The 21106-nt window shown below is 46.1% G+C and overlaps 1 protein-coding gene across 1 annotated transcript in view; it reads right to left on the bottom strand.

Moving 5' to 3' along the window:
• Positions 1-16065: 16065 nt before the first annotated feature.
• The window catches only part of LOC144487533 (proteolipid protein 2-like), a 50212-nt gene continuing 45171 nt past the window's right edge, over positions 16066-21106 (bottom strand). The window contains exons 4-5 of the mRNA XM_078205619.1: positions 20474-20567; positions 16066-19324 (exon numbers count right to left, since the gene is read on the bottom strand). Of these exons, the coding sequence (XP_078061745.1) occupies positions 19302-19324; positions 20474-20567 (117 nt within the window). The 3' untranslated portion in view covers positions 16066-19301. The remainder of the gene's footprint in view (positions 19325-20473; positions 20568-21106) is intronic.

Raw genomic sequence — 21106 nt, forward strand, 5'->3', positions numbered from 1 at the left:
TTAATTATGCTGGCTGCTTTGCCAAGGCAGCTGAAAGTGTAGACAGAGTCAATGGATGGGAGGCTGGTTTGCGTGATGGATTGGGCTTTTCCGAGACCTTTTATAGTTTCTTGCAGTCTTTTCTTTTTGTCTGTAGGGTACCAATCAAATGGGCTAAATTATCCTGGGTGATATCGAGCTTCTTGAGTGTTGTTGGAGCCGCTCTCATCCACGCAACTGGAGAGTATTCCATCGCACTCCTGACTTGTGCCTTGTAGATGGTGGACAGGCTTTGAGGAGTCAGAAGGTGAGTTACTTGCTGCAGGATTCCTAGCCTTTGACCTTCACTTGGAGCTACAATATTTATATGGCCAGTCCAGTCCAGTTTCTGGTCAGTAGTAACCCCCAGGGTGTTTACGTACTGATATATGATATGCTATAATAAACTATATGGGATTGTAACCTTCATACAAACTAGACAAATCAACTTGACAAAATTAGTTGATACAGTGCCGCACTTGCGAACAAAGTTAGAGCTTATGGAATAATAGTAGCAATGTGGATACAGAATTGGCTGAGTGACAGGAAACAGTAAGGAGTGGTTAATGGGTCTTTTTCAGGCTGGAGAAAGGCTCGGAGTGAATTCCCCAGGGCTTGTTGTTTGTTCTTCCTGATAGATATTAATGTCCTGGACCTTGGTGAACAGGCCACAATTTCAAAAGTTGGGGGAATATGAATCTTGTAAATGGAACTTTACAAGGATTTGGACAGGTTGGTTTAATGGTGAACAGCTAGCAGATCAAAAGTATGAGGTGATGCAATTTGGTAGGAAGAACTTGAAGAGACAATATACAATGAAAGGTACAATTCTAAAAGGGGTGCAGGAGCAGAGGAACCTGAGTGGATGTATGCATAGATAATTGAAGGAGGCAGGACATGTGGAGAGAGCAGTTAATAAAGCATTTCGTATCCTGGGCTTTAATAATAGGGGCATAGAGTACAAGAGCAAGGACGTTAATGTTGAACCTGCATAAAACACTAATTCAACCTCAACGGGAGTTTTTTATTTCATTTATGGGATGTAGGCATTGCTGGCTTGACTCAGCATGTGTTGCCCAACTCCAGTTGCCCTTTTGAATGTGATGGTGAGCTGCTTTCTTGAACTGCTGCAGTCTCTGAGATGAAGGCACATCCACAGGGATGTTCGGGAGGGAGTGCCAGGATTTTGACCCAGTGACAGTGAAGGAACAGTGGGCTGCAGCGATTCAAGAAGGCAGATCACTGCCACTTTCTCAAGGACAAATTAAGGATGGGCAAAAAATGCTGGCCAGTCATCGACGTCCACGAATGAATAAGAATTTTATTTTAAAATTTTCAAATCAGGATGTGAGTGACCTGGAGGGGCACTTCCAGGTGGTGGTGTGCCCAGGCATCTGCTGCTCTGGTTCTTCTGGATGGTCCTGGTCGTATACACACTTGAAACTAAAGTAGAATCATACAGTGCAGAAGGCGGCCATTCGGCCCATCAAACCTGCACCGATAACAATCCCACCCATGCCCTATCCCCGTAACCCCACATATTTACCTTGCTAATCCCCCTGACACAAAGGGGCAATTTAGCATGACCAATCAACCTAACCTGCACATCTTTGGACTGTGGGAGGAAACCGGAGCACCAGGAGGAAACCCACGCAGACATGGGGGGAACGTGCAAACTCCACACAGACAGTGACCCAAGGCCGAATTGAACCTGGGTCCCTGGAGCTGTGAGGCAGCAGTGCTAACAGTATTGTGTAATGACCATACTGCGTAAGTATAGAAAGTTGCATGGGTATGAACAGGAGTGAGTTTCCTGACGTCGACTGGGAAATTAAATTAAAACAGCTGACAACCCATGAACAATGGTAACATTTTTCATAATTCTGTCCCACCACATCCAGCCGTGAATGTTAGGGGGACAATTAAACAACTCAGTGGAGGAGGAGGCTCCACAAATATCCACATCCCCAATGATGGAGGAGCTCAGCATATCAGTGCAAAAGATAAGGCTGAAGCAATAATCGTCAGCCAGAAATGCCGAGTGGGTGATCCAGTTTCCAGCCAATTTGATTCGCTCCACGTGATATCAAGAGACGACTGAAGGCACTGGCTACTGCAAAGGCTATAGGCCCTGACAATATCCCAGCAATAATACTAAAGACTTGTGCTCCAGAACTTGCCAAGCTCTTAGCCAAGCTGTTCCAGTACAGCTACAACACTGGCATCTACATGTGAATGTGGAAAATTGCCAGTTAGATTCTCTGCACAAGAAACAGGGCAAATCCCACCTGGCCAATTACTGCCCCATCATCCTACTCTTGACCTAACTTCAACTATCTGTTCTCTTCCTGCAGAAATGCATTTAATCCAACCTTCAATAAATAATATAACTTACCTTGCTTGATCTCTTGTTTCAACTATTTGACCAGATGAGATCAATCCAACGATATTGAAGGAAGTGAGAATGGAAATTGCAGAGGCACTGACCGTAATCTTCCAGTCTTCTCTAGTCTCAGGGGAGGTGTCAGAGGACTGGAGAATTACAAATGTTGCACCCTTGTCCAAAAAAGGTTGCAAGGATTGTCCCAGCAATTACAGACCGGTCAGTTTAACATCAGCAGAGGGCAAGCTCCTAGGAACAATTATTCTGGATAGAATTAATTGCATAGAAAAATGTGGATTGATTAAGAAGAGCCAGCATGGATTTCCAAAGGGGAAATAGCATTTATTAAATTTGCTGGAGATTTTGGAGGAGGTAACAGAAAGGGTTGATGAGGTTAATGCTGTTGATGTGGTGCACATGGGCTTTCAGAAGGTATTTGATACAGTGCCACATAACAGACTTGTGAGAAAACGTTATAGCTCATGGAATAAAAGGGACAGTAGCAATGTTGATACAAAATTGGCTGAATAATAGGAAGCAGAGAGTAATGGTCAGTGGATACAGGCTGGAAGAAGGGGTCGGTATTGGGACCCTTGCTTGATATATAATAATGATCTTGGTCTTGGTGCTCAGGGGACAAAGTTTGTGGATGACACAAAACTTGGAAGTATTATAAACCGTGAAGAGAATAGTGTAGAACTTCAAACAGACATAGACAAGTTGGTGGAGCGGGCAGACAGGTGGTAGATGAGGTTCAATGCGGAGAAGTGTGAAGTGATGCATTTTGATAGGAAGGACACGGAGAGACAATATAAAATAAGGGGTAAAATTCTAAAAGAGTGCAGAAGCCAAGGAACCTGAGTGTATATGTGCTTAGATCATTGAAGGTGGCATGACAGATGGAGAGAGCAGTTAATAAAGCATTTAGTATTTTGGACTTTATTAATAGGGGCATAGAGTACAAGAGCAAGGAGGTTATGCTATACTTATACAAGATACTAGTTAGACCTCAGCTGGAATATTGTGTACTGTTCTGAGCCACACAATAGGGAAGATGTGACCACATTGGAAAGAGTGCAGAAGAGATTTACAGGATTGGTTCCAGGGATGAGAAACTTCAGTCATGAGAATAGATTGGAGAGTTGGGACTATTCTCCTTGGAGAGAAGAAAGCTGAGAAGAGATTTGATAGGTATGTTCAAAAATCATGAGGTGGCTGTAACAATTCTGCTTGAATTAGAAAACCTTCTCTGGTTGGAGTCATACTTGGCACAAAGGAAGATGGTTATAGTGGTTGGAGATCAGAACATTGCGAGAGGAGAATGGGAGATCAAGTCCAGGTTTGTGTTGAGCTGTGCTTGTCAAGGCTGCAGTACTTGCTGTCACCACCAGTTGGCTGTGCTGCGACACAGCTCCGAACTAAATTCTCCACCTTTCCCAGTTCCTCCCGAGTTTTATCTTCAATCTCAGTGCTCAGGGTTACCAACTTTCCCACCTTCCGATTCTTACACACAGACATCGGTCTGATTACTTTTAAGATTCAAGACAATTTGTAAAAGAGGGTGAAAGATGAGAAGAATTTTGTTTTGATGCAGTAAGTTGTTGGGATCTGAGAGGCATTGCCTGAGAGGCTGGTGGAAGCTGTTCCAGTAAAACTACAACACTAGCATCTGTCCAGCAATGTGGAAAATTGCCCAAATATGTGTTGTACACAAAAAAGTCGGACAAATCCATCCTGGCCAATTACGTCTCCATCAGTCTACTCTCGATCATCAGATGGAAGGGGTCATCAACAGCGCTACCAAGCGGCACTTACTCAGCAATAACCTGCTCACAGATGTCCAATTTGGGTTCTGCCAGGGTCACTCAGCCCCTCACATGGTTGCAGCCTTGGTTCAAACATGTACAAAAGAGCTGAACTCCAAAGTGACTGCATTTGACATCAAGGCAGCACTTGACTTGAGTGTGGCATCAAGGAACACTAGCAAAACTGGAATCAATGGGTATCGGGGAAAACCCTCCACTAGTTGGAGTCATACCTGGCACAAAGGAAGATGGTTCTTCAGGACATCACTGCAGGAGTCCCTCAGGGTAGTTTCCTTGGCCACAACCATCTTCAGCTGCTTCACCAATGACCTTCCTTCCATCATGAGGTCAGACATGAAGGAGTAACAGGAATACAGAGTACTGGGCTAATGGTAAGATACTTGGTAGTGTGGATGAACAGAGGGATCTGGGCGCCCACGTGCATAGATCCCTGAAAGTTGGCACCCAGGTTGATAGGGTTGTTAAGAAGGCGTACGGTGAGTTCGCTTTTATTGGTAGAGGGATTGAGTTTCAGAGCCAGGAGGTCATGCTGCAACTGTACAAAACTCTGGTGCGGCCGCATTTGGAGTATTGCATACAGTTCTGGTCGCCGCATTATAGGAAAGATGTGGAAGTGTTGGAAAGGGTGCAGAGGAGATTTACCAGGATGTTGCCTTGTATGGTGGGAAAATCGTATGAGGAAAGGCTGAGGGGCTTGAGGTTGTTTTCGTTAGAGGGAAGAAGGTTAAGAGGTGACTTAATAGAGGCATACAAGATGATCAGAGGATTAGATAGGGTGGATAGTGAGAGCCTTTTTCCTCGGATGGTGTTGGCTAGCACGAGGGGACATAGCTTTAAATTGAGGGGTGAGAGATATAGGACAGATGTTAGAGGTAGGTTCTTTACTCAGAGAGTAGTAAGGGCGTGGAATGCCCTGCCTGCAGCAGTGGTGAACTCGTCAACATTGAGAGCATTCAAATGGTTATTGGATAAACATATGGATGATATTGGAATAGTGTAGATTAGAGGGGCTTTAGATTGGTTTCACTGGTCGGCGCAACATCGAGGGCCGAAGGGCCTGTACTGCGCTGTAATGTTCTATGTTCTATGTTCTATGGGGGTGTTCACTGTTTATTGCACAATGTTCAGTATCATTCGCAACTCCTTAGATACTGAAGCAGCTGATGTTCAAATGCAGCAAGACCTGGACAATATCTAGGCTTTGACTGACAAGTGGCAAGTAACATTCGTGCCACACAAGTGCCAGGAAACAAGTGCCAACAAGAGAGAATTTAACCATCACTCCTTGACATTCGATGGCATTACCATCACTGAATCTCCCACTATCAACATCCTGGGGGTTAAACTGGATTGGACTCGGCAGTTAAATACTGTGGCTATATGAGCAGACCAAAGGCTGGGAATCCTACAGCAAGTAACTCACCTCCTCCTAATTTCCCAAAGCCTGTCCACCATTTGGAAGGACAAGAGCAGCAGATATCTGGAAACACCACCAACTGGAGGTTTCCCTCCAAGTCACTCACCACCCTGACTTGGAAATACATCACCATACCTTCACTGTCGCTGGGTCAAAATCCTGGAGCTCCCACCCTAACAGCACTGTGGATGGGCCTACACATCACAGGCTGCAGCAGTTCAAGATGGCAGCTCACCATCACCTTCTAAAAAGCAATTGGGATAGGCAATAAATGCTGGCCTAGCCAGCTAAACCCCTATCACTTGAATGAATAAAATAAAAGATCTAATAATTTTCAAAAAGGAATTTGATAACGTTGCAGGGATTATTTTGTTTGTTTTCATTCATGGGATGTGGGTGTCACTGGCTGGTAAGTACATAATATCACAGGATTCCTAACCTTTGACTTGCTCTTCGAGCCACAGTATTTATATGTCTAGTCCAGTTCAGTTTCTGGCCAATGGTAACTCCCCCACCATGTTGTTAGTGGGGGATTCAGTGATGTTAATGTCTTTAAATATCAAGGGGCAATGGTCAGATCCACTCTCATTGGACATACTCATTGCTTGACAACTGAGTGGTGCAAATGTTATTTGTCAGCCCAAGCCTGGATATTGTCCAGGTCTTGCTGCATTTGGATATGGATTACTTCAGAGTTGCGAATGGCAAAAATTACTCCTTGGTAGTTTCTATGATGAATTTCAAAATGCTTGAAATCACCCATGGACAAATAATGGTTATTCTACACAATTCCTCAATATTAGATTTCATTCCTTAAAGTGTAGTTTGATGCTTCAATCTCCTGTGTTCCTGTGTAACAGTCTTGAGAGGCTGAATGGCCTCCTCCTGTTCTTGTATAACAGTCTCGAAGGGCTTAATGACCTCCTCATGTTCCTGCGTAACAGTCTCAATGGGCAGAATGGCCCCCCTCCTGTTCCTGGGTAACAGTCTCGAGGGGCAGAATGGCCCCCCTCCTGTTCCTGGGTAACAGTCTCGAGGGGCAGAATGGCCCCCCTCCTGTTCCTGGGTAACAGTCTCGAGGGGCCGAATGGCCTCCTCCTGTTCCTGTGTAATAGTTTCGAGAGCTGAATGGCCTACTCTTGTTCCTGGGTAACAGTCTCAATGGGCAGAATGGCCCCCCTCCTGTTCCTGGTTAACAGTCTCGAGGGGCTGAATGATCTCCTCCACTTCCTCGGTAACAGTCTCAAGGGGCTGAATGGCCTCCTCCTGTTCCTGGGTAACAGTCTCAAGGGGCTGAATGGCCTCCTCCTATTCCTGGGTAACAGTCTCGAGGGGCCAAATGGCCTCCTCCTGTTCCTGGTTAACAGTCTCGAGGGGCTGAATGATCTCCTCCACTTCCTCAGTAACAGTCGCAAGGGGCTGAATGGCCTCCTCCTGTTCCTGGGTAACAGTCTCGAGGAGCTGAATGACCTCCTCCACTTCCTGGGTAACAGCCTCGAGGGGCAGAATGGCCTCCTCCTGTTCCTGGGTAACAGTCTCGATGGGCCAAATGGCCTCCTCCTGTTCCTGGGTAACAGTCTTGAGGGGCTGAATGGTCTTCTCCTGTTCCTGCAGCAGCAGAATTACACCAGTTGGAAAGAAGGTGATTGCGAAAGGATGCAGCCAACCTTCCAATGTATGAAATTAGGCACCGCCACATCGGTGAGATCCTGTTCACCCGCTGCAGGTGCGAGAAAGGATTCACTTGCCTATCGCAGCTCGAAACACAATGCCATGTTCATATTGCAGAGACACCTGAGCAGTGTGTGGGAAACAATCCACTCAGCTTTGCAAGGCACTGGAGCATTGACGACTCCACAATATAGAGACACTCTATGATTGTTCTGTTTGTCCGAGGGGACTCATTCAGCCTTATAACCTGTTAAAGTACTGGTGGGGTCACAATAGGGAGAAGTTATTCACTTGTTCCGTGTGTGTGTGGGAAACCATATGCTCAGCCTTGTAACCTGCTGAGGTGTGAACAGGCCCACAAGGTGGTGAAACTATTATATTGTTCAGTGTGCGTGGCAAGTGATTTGCTCAACCTTAGCCAGTTCAAAAGAATAATATTTGGCAACTGTTGACCCTGGTCCACTTGTCCAAAAAGCTTGGTCCAGGAGTTTGTTCAATCACAATAAAGAGAGGCGGAGAGGTTTAGCGATGGGATTCCAGAGCTTAAAGTCTCACCCTGCTGAGGGCACTGCTGCCGATGGTGGTTATGGGAATAAAGGGTGCTCACAATGCCAGATTGGAGGAGCGCAGAGATCTCGTAGGGTAGCAGGGGCTGGAGGAGGTTACAGAGATAAGGAGAGTTGTAGAGGCTGGAGGAGGTTACAGAGACAGGGAGGGTTGTAGGGGCGAGAGGAGGTTACAGAGATAGGGAGGGTTGTATGGGTTGGAGGGATTAACATAGAAAACATGGGTATCATATGCTTTGATAAATTTAGAGAGGTGGGAGTGTTATAAATGCTAGAAGAGTTTACAGAAATAGGAAGGATTGCAGAGGCAGATCTCATTTTTTTTAGTTGATTTGATTTATTATTGTCACATGTATTAGTATACAGTGAAAAGTATTGTTTCTTGCGTGCTATACAGACTGTTCATATAGAAGAAAAGGAGAGAGTGCAGAATGTAGTGTTACAGTCATAGCTAGGGTGTAGAGAAAGATCAACTTAGTGCAAAATAGGTCCATTCAAAAGTCTGATGGCAGCAGAATGGCAGCTGAACTTGAGTCGATTGGCATGTGACCTCAGACCTTTGTATCTTTTTCCTGGCGGAAGAAGGTGGAAGAGAGAATATCCGGGGTGCGTGGGATCCTTGATTATGCTGATTTGTGTGAGGCTGTGTGGCAATCATATTGAGCTGTGATTGGATCAGAATAGTGATGAGATTTATCTGGATTTTAACATTGCATCTTATAGTATTCTCTGTATTGTTAAAAAGAAATGTTGTCTTCTTCCAGGCTCTAAGATAAATTTGCTAATTCGTAACCTCAGTTTAAGAAGGTGACGGTGGTTTACATTTTGCACAGCGTCAAATTTATAATTGTCAAGTTTTCTTTAGTATCCCTTCATGGCTTTGTCTGGAGTCAGTGGAGACCACACGGGAGTATTGTGTGCAATTTTGGTCTGCTTGCCATAGAAGAAGCGCAGTGAAAATTCACCAGGCTGATTCCTGGGATGGCCGGATTGTTGTATGAGGAGAGATTGGGTCGACTGGACCTGTATTCACTGGAATTTAGAAGAATGAGAGGAGATCTAATTGAAACATATAAAATTCTGACAGGGCTGGACAGACTGGATGCACGGATGTTGTTTCCTCTGCCTGCCTGGGGGTCTAGAACAAGGGGTCACAGTCTCAAGATAGCGGGGAGACCATTTAGAACTGAGATGAGGGGACGTTTCTTCACAGAGGGCTGTGGAGGCCAAGTCAAGTTAAAAAATGATAGATAGATATTTAGACTCTAAAGGTATCAAGGAGTATGGGGAGAATGCAGGAGTATGGATTGTGATAGAGGATCAACTATCATGTTGAATCACAGAGCAGGCTTGAAGGGCTCTATATTTGTATGTCTATTCCTATCTCTGTAACTTTCTAGAACCTTCCACAACCTCTGCACTCCTCCAATTCTGGCCTTTTAAACATCGCCTGATTTTCGTCGCTCCATCATTGGCTGCCTGAGGCCTACGCTTTGGAATTCACTCTCTCTGTCTATGATCCTGCTCATCGAATTTCTTTCCACATTGGCCACCTGGAGTGTAATTACGTTCAGTGCAGAGAGGAAGACATTCACTTTATTGTGACCTCCTTTCAGACGCCCCTGAAAACCTATTTCACTGAGCAAACCTTTGATCATCGAGCCTCTTATTTGGATTGGTTTCAGATTCCATTTGTTTCACAATCCTGAGAACAAAGACATTTGGAGTGTTTGTGCCGGAACGTTTGTAAGTGGCAGGGTAGCCATACAAAGCAGTTAATCGAGCATATAGAATCCTGACCTCAGCACTCTCTCAGAGTTTAAGTAGGTTGGACCTGTACTCATTGGAGTTTAGAAGAATGAACGGTGACCTTACTGAGGCATATAGGATTCTAAAGGGACTTGATAGGGTAGATGTTGAGAGGTTGTTTCCCCTTGTGGAAGAGTCTAGGGCCAGAGGGCATAATCTCAGAGTAAGGGGATCGTTCATTTAAAACAGAGATGAGGAGGAATTTCTTCAGTCAGAGGGTAGTGAATCTGTGGAATTCTGTGGTGCAGAGAGGCTGGGTTGTTAAGTCTGTTCACGGCTCTGATAGACAGATTTTTAATCAGTAAGCGAATCAAGGGTGATGGGGTTAAGGCGGGAGTGTGGAGTTGACGATCATCATATCAGATCAGTCATGATCTCATTGAGTGGTGGAGCAGACTCGATGGGCTGAATGGCCAATTTGACCTCTACGTCTCATGGTTTCTCCAACAGGTATGTGGCGAGAGCTATTCAGTGGGAGGGGAGGGCAGGGGAGGGGGCTGTGAGTAAAGAGGAATGTGGTGATGATAGGGGAAAGTGTAGGTAGGCGATTCTCCGTAACCAGCCACAGGGAGTTGTGTAAATCCGGCCAGTAGGGGACGAACAAAAGGCTTAGACGTGCAATAGTTATAGAGGATTCAATTGTGAGGGCAATAGATAGGGTTTCTGTGGCTCAAAAGAGGCTCCCGGATGGTATGTTGGATCCCTGGTGCTAGGGTCAAAGATGTTGCAGAGCAGTTGCAGGACATTCTGAAGGGAGAGGGTAAACAGTCAGTTGTCTTGGTACACATTGGTACAAATGAAAAAGGGGTGAAGTCCTAAAAGCAAAATTTAGGATGCAATTTAAAAAGTAGGACCTCAAAAGTAGTTATCTCAGGATTACCACCATTGCCACATGCTGTTAGAGTAGAAACAGCAGGATATATAGGGTGAATACGTGGCTGAAAATATGGTTTTGGAGGGTTTTGGAGGGGAAGTGGGGGTGGGACATTGAGATTGGTACTGGGGAGGTGGGACTGTTACAAACCAGACTGATTAAAACTGGGCAGGATTGGGACTGATGTGGGAGAAAGGGGTGGAATCACTTGCTAAAGTGGTTGTGGAGAGTTTAAACTAATATGGCAGGGGGATGGGAACCTATGTAAGGATTCAGAGCAGGGGGAAATCAAGAACAAAAGAAAAATACAGCAAGGAGAATAAGAAAAGTGATAGGCAGGGAAATTGAGGGCCAGGATCAAATAAGGATACAGTAAAGAAATAGTAGGAATGGGACAAGGAACATTAAAAGGACTAGCCTTACGGATTTGTACTTGAACGCCTGGAATATTCAAAAGAAAATGGATGAATTAGCTGCGCAGATAGATGTAAAGGGGTATGAGATTATGGAAACATGGCTCCAAGGTGACCAAGGATGGGAACTAAACATTGAGGGCTATTCAGTGCTCAGGAAGGACAGACAGAAAGAAAAAGGTTGTAGAGTTGCATTGTTGATTAAAGAAGATATTGATACAATATCCAGGACAGACAATGTGGAATCTGTATGGTAGAGTTAAGAAACACCAAGGGGCAAAAAACATTTTTTGGGGTGATATACAGACCACCAAACAAGTAATGTTGGGAATAGCATTAGACAGGAAATCAGAAATGCATGTGATAAAGGTGACTTTAATCTGCATAAAGATAGGGTGAGTCAAATTAGTCACAGTACATTGGAGAAGGAATTTCTGGAGTGTATACTGGATGGTTTTCTGGAGCAATACGTTGAGGTACCAACAAGAAAACAGGCCATTTTGGACTGGGTATTGTGCAGTGAGAAAGGATTAGTTAGCATTCTAGTTGTGAGAGAACCCTTGGGGATGAGTGAACATAATATGATAGAATTCCTTATCAAGGGGGTAGTGAGGTAGTTCCTTCTGACTCCAGGGTCCGGAATCTCAACAAAGGTAACTATGATGGTATGAGGCGTGAGTTGGCTATGGTGGACTGGGAAACATTACTGAAAGGAAAGACAGCAGACAGGCAATGGCAGGCATTCAAGGGATGTATAGGTGAACTCTAAAGTTGTTTATTCCTATTTGGTGCAAGAATGAAAGGAAACTGTGGACAAACCATGGCTCACAAGGGAAATTAGAGTTAGCATTAGATTCAAAGAAGAAGAAAAAAACGCAATAGAATTGAGGATTGGTCAGGAGGTGAGTTACTCACTGCAGGATTCCAAGCCTTTGACCCTCACTTATAGCCACAGTATTTATATGGCTGTTGCATTTCAGTTTCTGGTCAATGGTTAACCCCCAGGATGTTGATATACTGATATAGGATATATCATAATGAATCAATAACTGTGGGACTGTAACTTTCATACAGACTAGATAAATCAACTTGACAAATGTAGTTGATACAGTGCCGCACAACAGTCTTGTGAGCAAAGTTAGAGCTCATGGAATAAAAGGCGCAGTAGCAATAATGGATATAGAATTAATTGAGAGACAGGAAACAGCGAGAAATGGGTGTTTTTCGGGCTGGAGTCAGGTTTCTGGTGGAATTTCCCAGGACTTGTAGTTTGCTGTTTCTGCTATACAGTAACATCCTGGAGCTTGGTGAACAGACCACAATTCCAGAAATTGCAGATGATACAAAACTTGGGCAGTGTCGTGAACAGTGTGGGGATAAGGGGGATACTTCACAAGACAGTAGACAGCTGGGCAGATGAGTGACAGGTGAAAGTCACTGAAGCGAAATGTGAAGTGATGCATAATGGTGGGAAGAACAGAGGGAGAGAAGTATCTTCTGTCCCTCCACACCCCCCCCCCCCCCCCACCCCTGACACCTCCCATGGAATGCCTTCAGATATTGGCTGCCGGTACGATCTTCCAGGCCTGTCAAAGTCTATGGCGTCTGGCGATTTACCTTCCCTTCCAGAGAGGAACCCTGACGTGGGGGTAGGAGGAGGAGCTGCCTTCGGCGGGAGTGTGTGAAGGGCCAGAAAAAATACTGCCCAGTGCCACGATATAAAGTATAACTCTGGAGGATATATATATATGGGCATTAATCATTGAGGGACAGGTTGTGAGCATGGTTAATAAAGCATACAGTATCCTGGAATTTATTAATGGGGCGTAGACTACAAGAGCAAGGAGGTCATGGTGAACTGGTTTGACACTTACTCATCCTCCAAAATGCACACTATTGTATTCAGGTCTGGGCTCCACCCTACAGGAGGCATTGGAGAGAGTGCTAAAAAGATTCACAGGAATGGCTCCAGTGAGGAAATTCATTGACGTAGCTAGGTCAGAGAAGATGGGAGCTATTCTCCCTGATGAAGAGAAGATTGAGAGGAGAATTGACCAAGGTGTTCAAAATCATGAGGGGTTCTAGGACAGAATGGAGAGTGAGAAACTGTTCCTATTGGTGGACTGATGGAGAAGGAAAGGGACACAGCTTTAACGTGATTGATGACAGGAGCAAGGTGACACAAGACCTCATAACTCCAACCAAACATGGACAAAAGAACTGGAACTCCAGAGGTGAGGTGAGAGTGACTGCCCTTGATATCAAGGCAGCATTTAACTGAGTCTGGCATCAAGGAGCCCCAGCAAAACTGGAGTCGATGGGAATCAGGGGGAGAACTCTCAGCTGGTTGGAGTCATACCTGGCAAAAAGGGAGATATTGGTGATGGTTGGAGGTCAATCATTTTAGCTCCAGGACATCACTGCAGGAGTTCCTCAGGATCGTGTCCCAGGCCCCAGCCATCTTCAGCTGCTTCATCAATAACCTTCCTTCCATCATAAGGTCAGAAGTGGGGGTGTTCGCTGATGACTGCAAAATGTCCAGTATCATTCACAACTCCTCAGGTACTGAAGCAGACCGTGTCCAAATGCAGCAAGACCTGGACAAAACCAGGCTTTGGCTGACAAATGGCAAATAACATCCATGCCACATAAGTGCCAGGCAATCTCCAACAAAAAATAATCTAACCATCGCTCCTTGACATTCAATGGCATTACCATCACTGAATCCCCCACCATCAACATTCTGGGGGTTACCAATGACCAGAAACTGTCCTGGATTAGTGACACCAAGAGCAGGGCAGAGGCTGGGAATTCTGTGGGGAGTGATTCACCTCCTGACTCCCCAAAGCCTGTCGACCATCTGCAAGGCACAAGTCAGGGTTTTGATGGAATTCTCTCCACTTGTCTTGATGAGTGCATCTCCAACAACACTCAAGAAGTTTGAGACCATCCAAGACAAAGCAGCCTGCTTGATTGCTACCCCATCTACAAAGAGTCACTCCCTCCACCACCGCCGAACAGTGGCAGCCATGTGTACCATCTACAAGATGCACTACAGGAACCCACCAAGATTCCATAGGCAGCCTCTTCCAAACCCACAGCCAATACCATCTAGAACGACCACTATCATCTAGTGTCTGGTCAAGAACACCACCACCTGGAAGTTCCGCTCCATGCCCCTAACCATCCTGAATTGTATCGCTGTTCCTTCACTGTTGCTGGGTCAAAATCCTACAATGTGGGCAGCATGGTAGCACAGTGGTGTGGGCAGCACGGTAGCACAGTGGTTAGCACTGCTGCTTCACAGCTTCAGGGACCTGGGTTCGATTCCCGGCTCGGGTCACTGTCTGTGTGGAGTTTGCACATTCTCCTCGTGTCTGCGTGGGTTTCCTCCGGGTGCTCCAGTTTCCTCCCACAGTCCAAAGATGTGCGGGTTAGGTTGATTGGCTATGCTAAAATTGCCCCTTAGTGTCCTGAGATGCGTAGGTTAGAGGGATTAACGGGTAAATGTGTAGGGATATGGAGGTAGGGCCTGGGTGGGATTGTAGTCGGTGCAGACTCGATGAGCCAGATGGCCTCTTTCTGCACTGTAGGGTTTCTATGATTCTATGAACTCTCTCCCTACCAGCAACTGTGGGTGTACCTACACCTTTGGGACTGCAGTGGTTTGAAAAGGCAGCTCACCACCACCCCCTCAAGGACAGTTAAGGATGGGTAATAAGTGCTGGTCCAGCCAGCGACTCCCACATCCTGTGAATAGATTTGTAAAAAGCACACAGTAATCAGTTCAGTGATGGAAGGAGTCATCAATAGTGCTGTCAAAATGGCACTCACTCTGCAATAATCTCCTCCATTTTATGTTCTGCCAGGGTCACTCAGCTTCTGACCTCATTACAACCTTGGTTCAAACATGGTGAAAACATGGACAAATTGTGTGCAGTTCTGGTCACCTCACTATAAGAAGGATGTGGAAGCGCTGGAAAGAATGCAGAGGAGATTTACCAGGATGCTGCCTGGTTTGGAGGGTAGGTCTTATGAGGAAAGGTTGAGGGAGCTAGGGCTGTTCTCTCTGGAGCGGAGGAGGCTGAGGGGAGACTTAATAGAGGTTTATAAAATGATGAAGGGGATAGATAGAGTGAACATTCAAAGACTATTTCCTCGGGTAGATGGAGCTATTACAAGGGGGCATAACTATAGGCTTCATGGTGGGAGATATAGGAAGGATATCAGAGGTAGGTTCTTTACGCAGAGAGTGGTTAGGGTGAGGAATGGACTGCCTGCAGTGATAGTGGAGTCAGACACTTTAGGAACATTTAAGCGGTTATTGGATAGGCACATGGAGCACACCAGGATGATAGGGAGTGGGATAGCTTGATCTTGGTTTCAGATAAAGCTCGGCACAACATCGTGGGCCGAAGGGCCTGTTCTGTGCTGTACTGTTCTATGTTCTAAAGTGCTGACAAGTGGCAAATGTTACCTGCCACTTGTCCGCCCAAGTCTGGACAGTGTCATTTGGACAATGTAATGCAAAATTAGTTTGTGTGTCCCCCTATAAGTGATCCCACTGCAACTATTAAACAAATTGTCTGCCAGGGGAATACCCCATTCTTTTTTTTTCTCACACTGTGCAGCAGTAATCCTGATTTCAGTGAGTGTCTCAGTCTCCCTCATTAACATGTTGTGTGTGGACCTTATGGATATATTTAAGGGTAGCACTTGGAAGCCAGATAAACCGCATTGGATATTTTCTACTTAGAAGTAGAAACCTTCCCTCTGCCTGGGTGCATGATTTTATTCAAAATAATTATTTCATGCAAGGGATGTAATTGGATCCTGTGTTATCGGTTATTCAATACAGTAGACAGATCAAATGACTCAGGAACAACATCCACCCAACACACTCACCCCCAACCACTCAACAGGCTCAGCCTCCAATACCACAACCTCCCAACACACCCACCCCCCAACATCTCCACCTCCGACCACATGCTCGTGTGTAACAGCTCGAGGGGCTGAATTGCATGATGAAGTCAGCAAGGATTGTTCTGATTGGTTGAGGTGGGCAGATGGATGAAAGACACAAAGTGGCAGATTTGAAAAGATGATTTTTTATTGGCTATTGAACCCTCGGCAGGGTTAATCATTGTTAAAACTACGCACAATAAGCTATGAGTCTAAAACTCAGATTAAACAAATGCTTCAGCAGGGGGCTACAGCCTTTACCGTGGCAATGCTTCCCTCCCTGCCCAGAATCTAGGGTGTGCCCAGTGTCCCTGCCAGTTTGGCACCTGCCTGTGTGTTCAGCCAGTGCCGATCTTGCCTCCTTGGTCGCTGAACCCCCACCCCAATTATTGCAGAGACAGAATCCAAGGTTCGCCGCCTTCCCTCCCATTTCCTCCCGAGAGCTCCAACAGGGGCTGGGATGGGGAAGTCAAAAGGACTTCAAAGCACCAGCGATTGAAGGAGATCCCCAGGCAAGGATCAAAATGCTCCAGGGAGGCTTCCATCAGTCACCCAGCAGCACCCTATTGCAGAGCAGAGAAGTGGGCAGCCTTTTAGTACAAGGAGGATACTTCTGGGAAAGGGGGCGGGAGAGGAGTAAAACTGCGGCCCAGTTCAAGAAGCTGCAAATAACAGTGGCAGAAGCAGTGAACCAAAATGCTGCAGTTATTATTCCCTGCCATTAGGGGGTGCTGTTGCACCAGGGTTATGGTGGCAAGCTCCTGGTGAGTTCGCAAAGAACCAGGCTCCCAATTTCGAGGTGGTGTCTGGGTGAAATCCGTGGCTACAAATTGGCACAAAGTTTTTTTTAAAAATCCCCCTCATGTTTGTGAATGGAGATGCTTCACAGACAAGGCTTGACACCTCTATTACTGTTGTTACAACCAGTGAGCATGCATGGACACATACAACATGTTACAACACAAGTAAATTTATATCAGAAACAAAGCACTGAGACAACTAGAATCCCTTTAGGGTCAAGCAACTGGGTGAAATGATTCAAGGACCAGAAATAGATGGTCAAAACTCTCCATGTACTCTTTTATTCCATAAAAAAAACACCAAGTTCCCTCTTAGCTTTCATATTTATTGGTAGATCAGTTGGTACCCAAAGGGAATTCCACCGCCTCAGTCCATAAGAGCCAGGCTCATCATCAATATTCCAACCCTGCTTGACCCAGCAAATGAAATGTTACAATTAACCCACCCTCCCAAACACAATGACATACTTATGTTACATTTAAGACATGAGATTTCATGACATTTTCCAAAACTAAATTGAAACCGTTCTCATATCCTCGCTTTCTGTTAAGGCATTTTCAATCCGTACCCAGTTCCATGTTCTTCCCTGCACCCCCTCCCCATCTCCTATTCCTTCCTGCACCCCAACCCTTTTTTATTGAGAGTAATGGGACATTGAGCCCAGCAGAGGAGGCTGAGCCCTGGTCAACGAGGAACAAGGGAGTGAGAGACGGCACTCAAATACTGGAGGAGTGGGACAGTACAGAGGGAAGGATCATGAGGCTGATACTGTCACCTCAGGATGAAGGAAGGGCTTAGAGAGAGACTGGAGACCCATGGGGGAATTTCCAAGATGACGGGAGGGGTGGGGGAGAGACCATGTGGAAAAGATGCGGTTAAGGCAAATCCAGAATAGTAATTGTAATTGGATTGTGAGGATTGAGAAACAGCCAGTGTCTTCCTCCCCCTCTGATCCAACAGGGCCGCTGGGTCCAACTTTAAATCCAAATCTACAATCTTGCCCGTTGTAGCAATCCTTCATTGACAGTGACAGTTTTACCATCAACAACCCTTTCCGACATGCACTCCGAGCAAACTTCGCTTTTTTTACATCTTTGCTCACATTCTCTGTATAATTTTACAGAAGTTTGATTTAATTGCCACTTAGCCTGCTCCAGTTGTGATGGAAAAATCCCAAGAATCTCCGACTTCTCTGAATAACATTGCTTCCAAAGTAATTGAAATGGTTAGTGGGGAAGGAGGGGCAGAAAGACAGGCATTCTAGCAGTCTGGCTCACATCATAATGCTTTCAGGACTTAAAATTAAGCCGGACGCAATACTCCACAAGCGAACATTAACTTCCCATCTCTGGCCCCCAAATTCAACTCCTGAATTCATTCCCGGCACACCGTCATATTTACTTTGCCGTTTAAGCAGAAGATGTTGCTGCTGCTACCACAGCCCGCATAAACCCCTCTGATTCAATCAATCTCCTCTGGTTGGCTTGGACCCTGACAGACCCTCACTCATCCTCACAAACCTTCCCCTCACACACTGCCACTCCCCTCCAACTCTTCCAGCGCAGCGTCCTGGAGGTTGCCTCACCTGACCGCCCCCTTCCCAACATACAATTGCCACCATTGGCCCATCCTTATGGCCAATTGGAAAAGGGGCATGGACTTTTGGATATCCAATTTGATTCATCTTGACCAGTTATTTTCCCACAAACTCCAATATCTCTCCCGATGAATATCTGAAAGCATTCAGCACGCCGATGAATGTTCTCCTGCGTTTTTCCGGCACATTGCCGTCCATCCTGGAGACTTTGCAGCTTTCTCTCCAGTTAACAAGGCCTCAAGACGAGAGTATGGACATGATCAGAACTCCTGCTCCCAGTCAATCTCTCATTCTATATAAATTAGGAACACTGTTTATCTGATATTTAAAAGATATATAAATAAAAACAGAGTGCAGGGCACAGGGCCCCTCCTCCAGGTGTACAGTGAAGGGACTACATTACAAAGCTAGGAGGGTGGGGTGTTAATTGAGTCCCAGGCTTCAAGTAGTGTTAGGCCCGACAGCAGGGACCAGAGGCAGTGCTGACTTCGGAGTGCGAGTGGAAGAGGATGGGAGGAGGGTATGGAATTGAGGGAGGGAGAAGCGAGAGGAATGGGGAGGGATGGAAGAGAGAGAGAGAGAGATAGATGGTGGAGGAAGGGGCGTGTGGATCAGGAGGGAGATTAAAGGATTGGGGTAGGATGGGGTAAGAGACAGGTCAAGTTAGAGATCTGGAATAGGGAGGTGGGAAAGGGAGGGATTGGAATGGACGGGAGTGAGACAGAAGGGAGAGGGTTAGGGATGGGGTGGGAGGTGTGTGGAGATGGGCATTGAGATAAGGAGGAGGATGGGTTGAGTTCGGGTGGGGATCGGGGTCAGGTTAATAAGGCATCTGGAATGGGAGAGACGGTGAGTTGACTTCGGAATGGGTTCCTGCGATTTCAGATCTTGGCCATGCTGAGCAAACGAGGCCTCTTTCAGGTTCCCCCAACCTCTCTTCATCTCAACGCCTCGACTCCTGAAATCAGGGAGAATAATCTGGGGGAGCTGCAGAAATACAGAATGACAGGAGACAGTTAACACTCAAGTCAAAAGAATCCCAGGACAGGCACAGATACAGAGTAAATCTCCCTCCACGCTGTCCCCATCAAACATTCCCAAAACAGGTACAGCACGGGGTTAGATACAGAGTAAAGCTCCCTCTACACTGTCCCCATCAAACACTCCCAAAACAGGTACAGCACGGGGTTAGATACAGAGTAAAGCTCCCTCTACACTGTCCCCATCAAACACTCCCAAAACAGGTACAGCACGGGGTTAGATACAGAGTAAAGCTCACTCTACACTGTCCCTATCAACACTCCCAGAACAGGTACAGCATGGAGTTAGATACAGAGTAAAGCTCCCTCTACACTGTCCCCATCAAACACTCGCAGGACAGGTACAGCATGGGGTTAGATACAGAGTAAAGCTCCCTCTACACTGTCCCCCATCAAACAGTCCCAGTATAGTACAGAACGGGGTTAGATACAGAATAAATCTCCCTCTACACTGTCCCCCATCAAACACTCCCAGGCCAGGGACAGCACGGGGTTAGATACAGAGTAAAGCTCCCTCTACACCGTCCCCAACAAACACTCCCAGGACAGGCACAGCACGGGGTTAGATGCAGAGCCAATCTCTCTCTACATTGTCCCCATCAAACACTCCCAGGACAGGTACAGCACAGGGTTAGATACAGAATAAAGCTCTCTCTACAATGTCACCATTAAACAGACCCAGAATAGGTACTGCACGATGTTAGATACAGAGTAAATCCCCCTCTACATTGAGCCCATCAAACACTCCCAGAACAGTGCAGAACAGGATTAGATAGAGTGGTGTCATTCGCTACCATCCCTGTCCCAGCCCATCTCTGTCAGCCCACCTCCCCTTCCTCACACCTTCCCAGTGTGTCTTCCACACCTCCCACTCTCCGCCTGTCCCTCCCTCCTCAGGCACCGCCAGTCCTAGAGATGGACAGTGATGTGTAAACACCTAGGATGGAATCAGCTCCATCCCCGTTCCCCCCCCCACCACCGTGTGTATGTGTGTCCATAGCGATGAGTTGTTAATAAAGACTTGCCCTTGATACAGTCAACACTATGAAAGCCCATTCCAGCCCATGCCCACACTGCCCACTGCACCGTGACTTACCCGTGGCGGCTGGTACATGCTGCTTTGTCTTCAGACTAGGGAAGATAAGATATGCATCGTAGGCGAAGGTCGCAGCTGCGATTAAACCGAAAACCTGGGGCAGACAGAAGAGAGATAGGATGGTGAGAGGGTGGGATCCCGCAGGGATCAGTGCTTGGGCCACAGCTATTCAAATATACATCAATAATACAAAAATAAAGTTAACATTTCCAAGTTTGCTGACGACACAAGACTTTGGAATGCGAGTGGTGAGGAGGCTGTTACGAGGCTTCAAAGTAATTTAGCCAAGTTGAGTGAGTGGGCAAATACATGGCAGATGTGGTATGATGTAAAGTTACCACTTCAAACAGAGAAGTAGAATGGCATATTATTATTTAAATGGTGACAAATTGGAAAATGTTGATGTGCAAAGGGACCTTGTACACCAGTCACTGAAAGCAAACATGCAAATAGAGCGATCAGTTAGGAAGGCAAATGTTATGTTGGTCTTCATTGCAGGAAGACTCGAGTCCAGGAGCAAGGATGTCATACTGCAGCTGTACAGGGTGACCACACCTGGAGTTCTGGGTGCTGTTCTGGCCTCCCTGTCAATGAAAGGATATACTTGTTATAGAAGGAGTGCAGTGAAGGTTT

The sequence above is a fragment of the Mustelus asterias genome, unplaced genomic scaffold (assembly GCF_964213995.1).
Source record: "Mustelus asterias unplaced genomic scaffold, sMusAst1.hap1.1 HAP1_SCAFFOLD_853, whole genome shotgun sequence".
Lineage (NCBI taxonomy): Eukaryota > Metazoa > Chordata > Chondrichthyes > Carcharhiniformes > Triakidae > Mustelus > Mustelus asterias.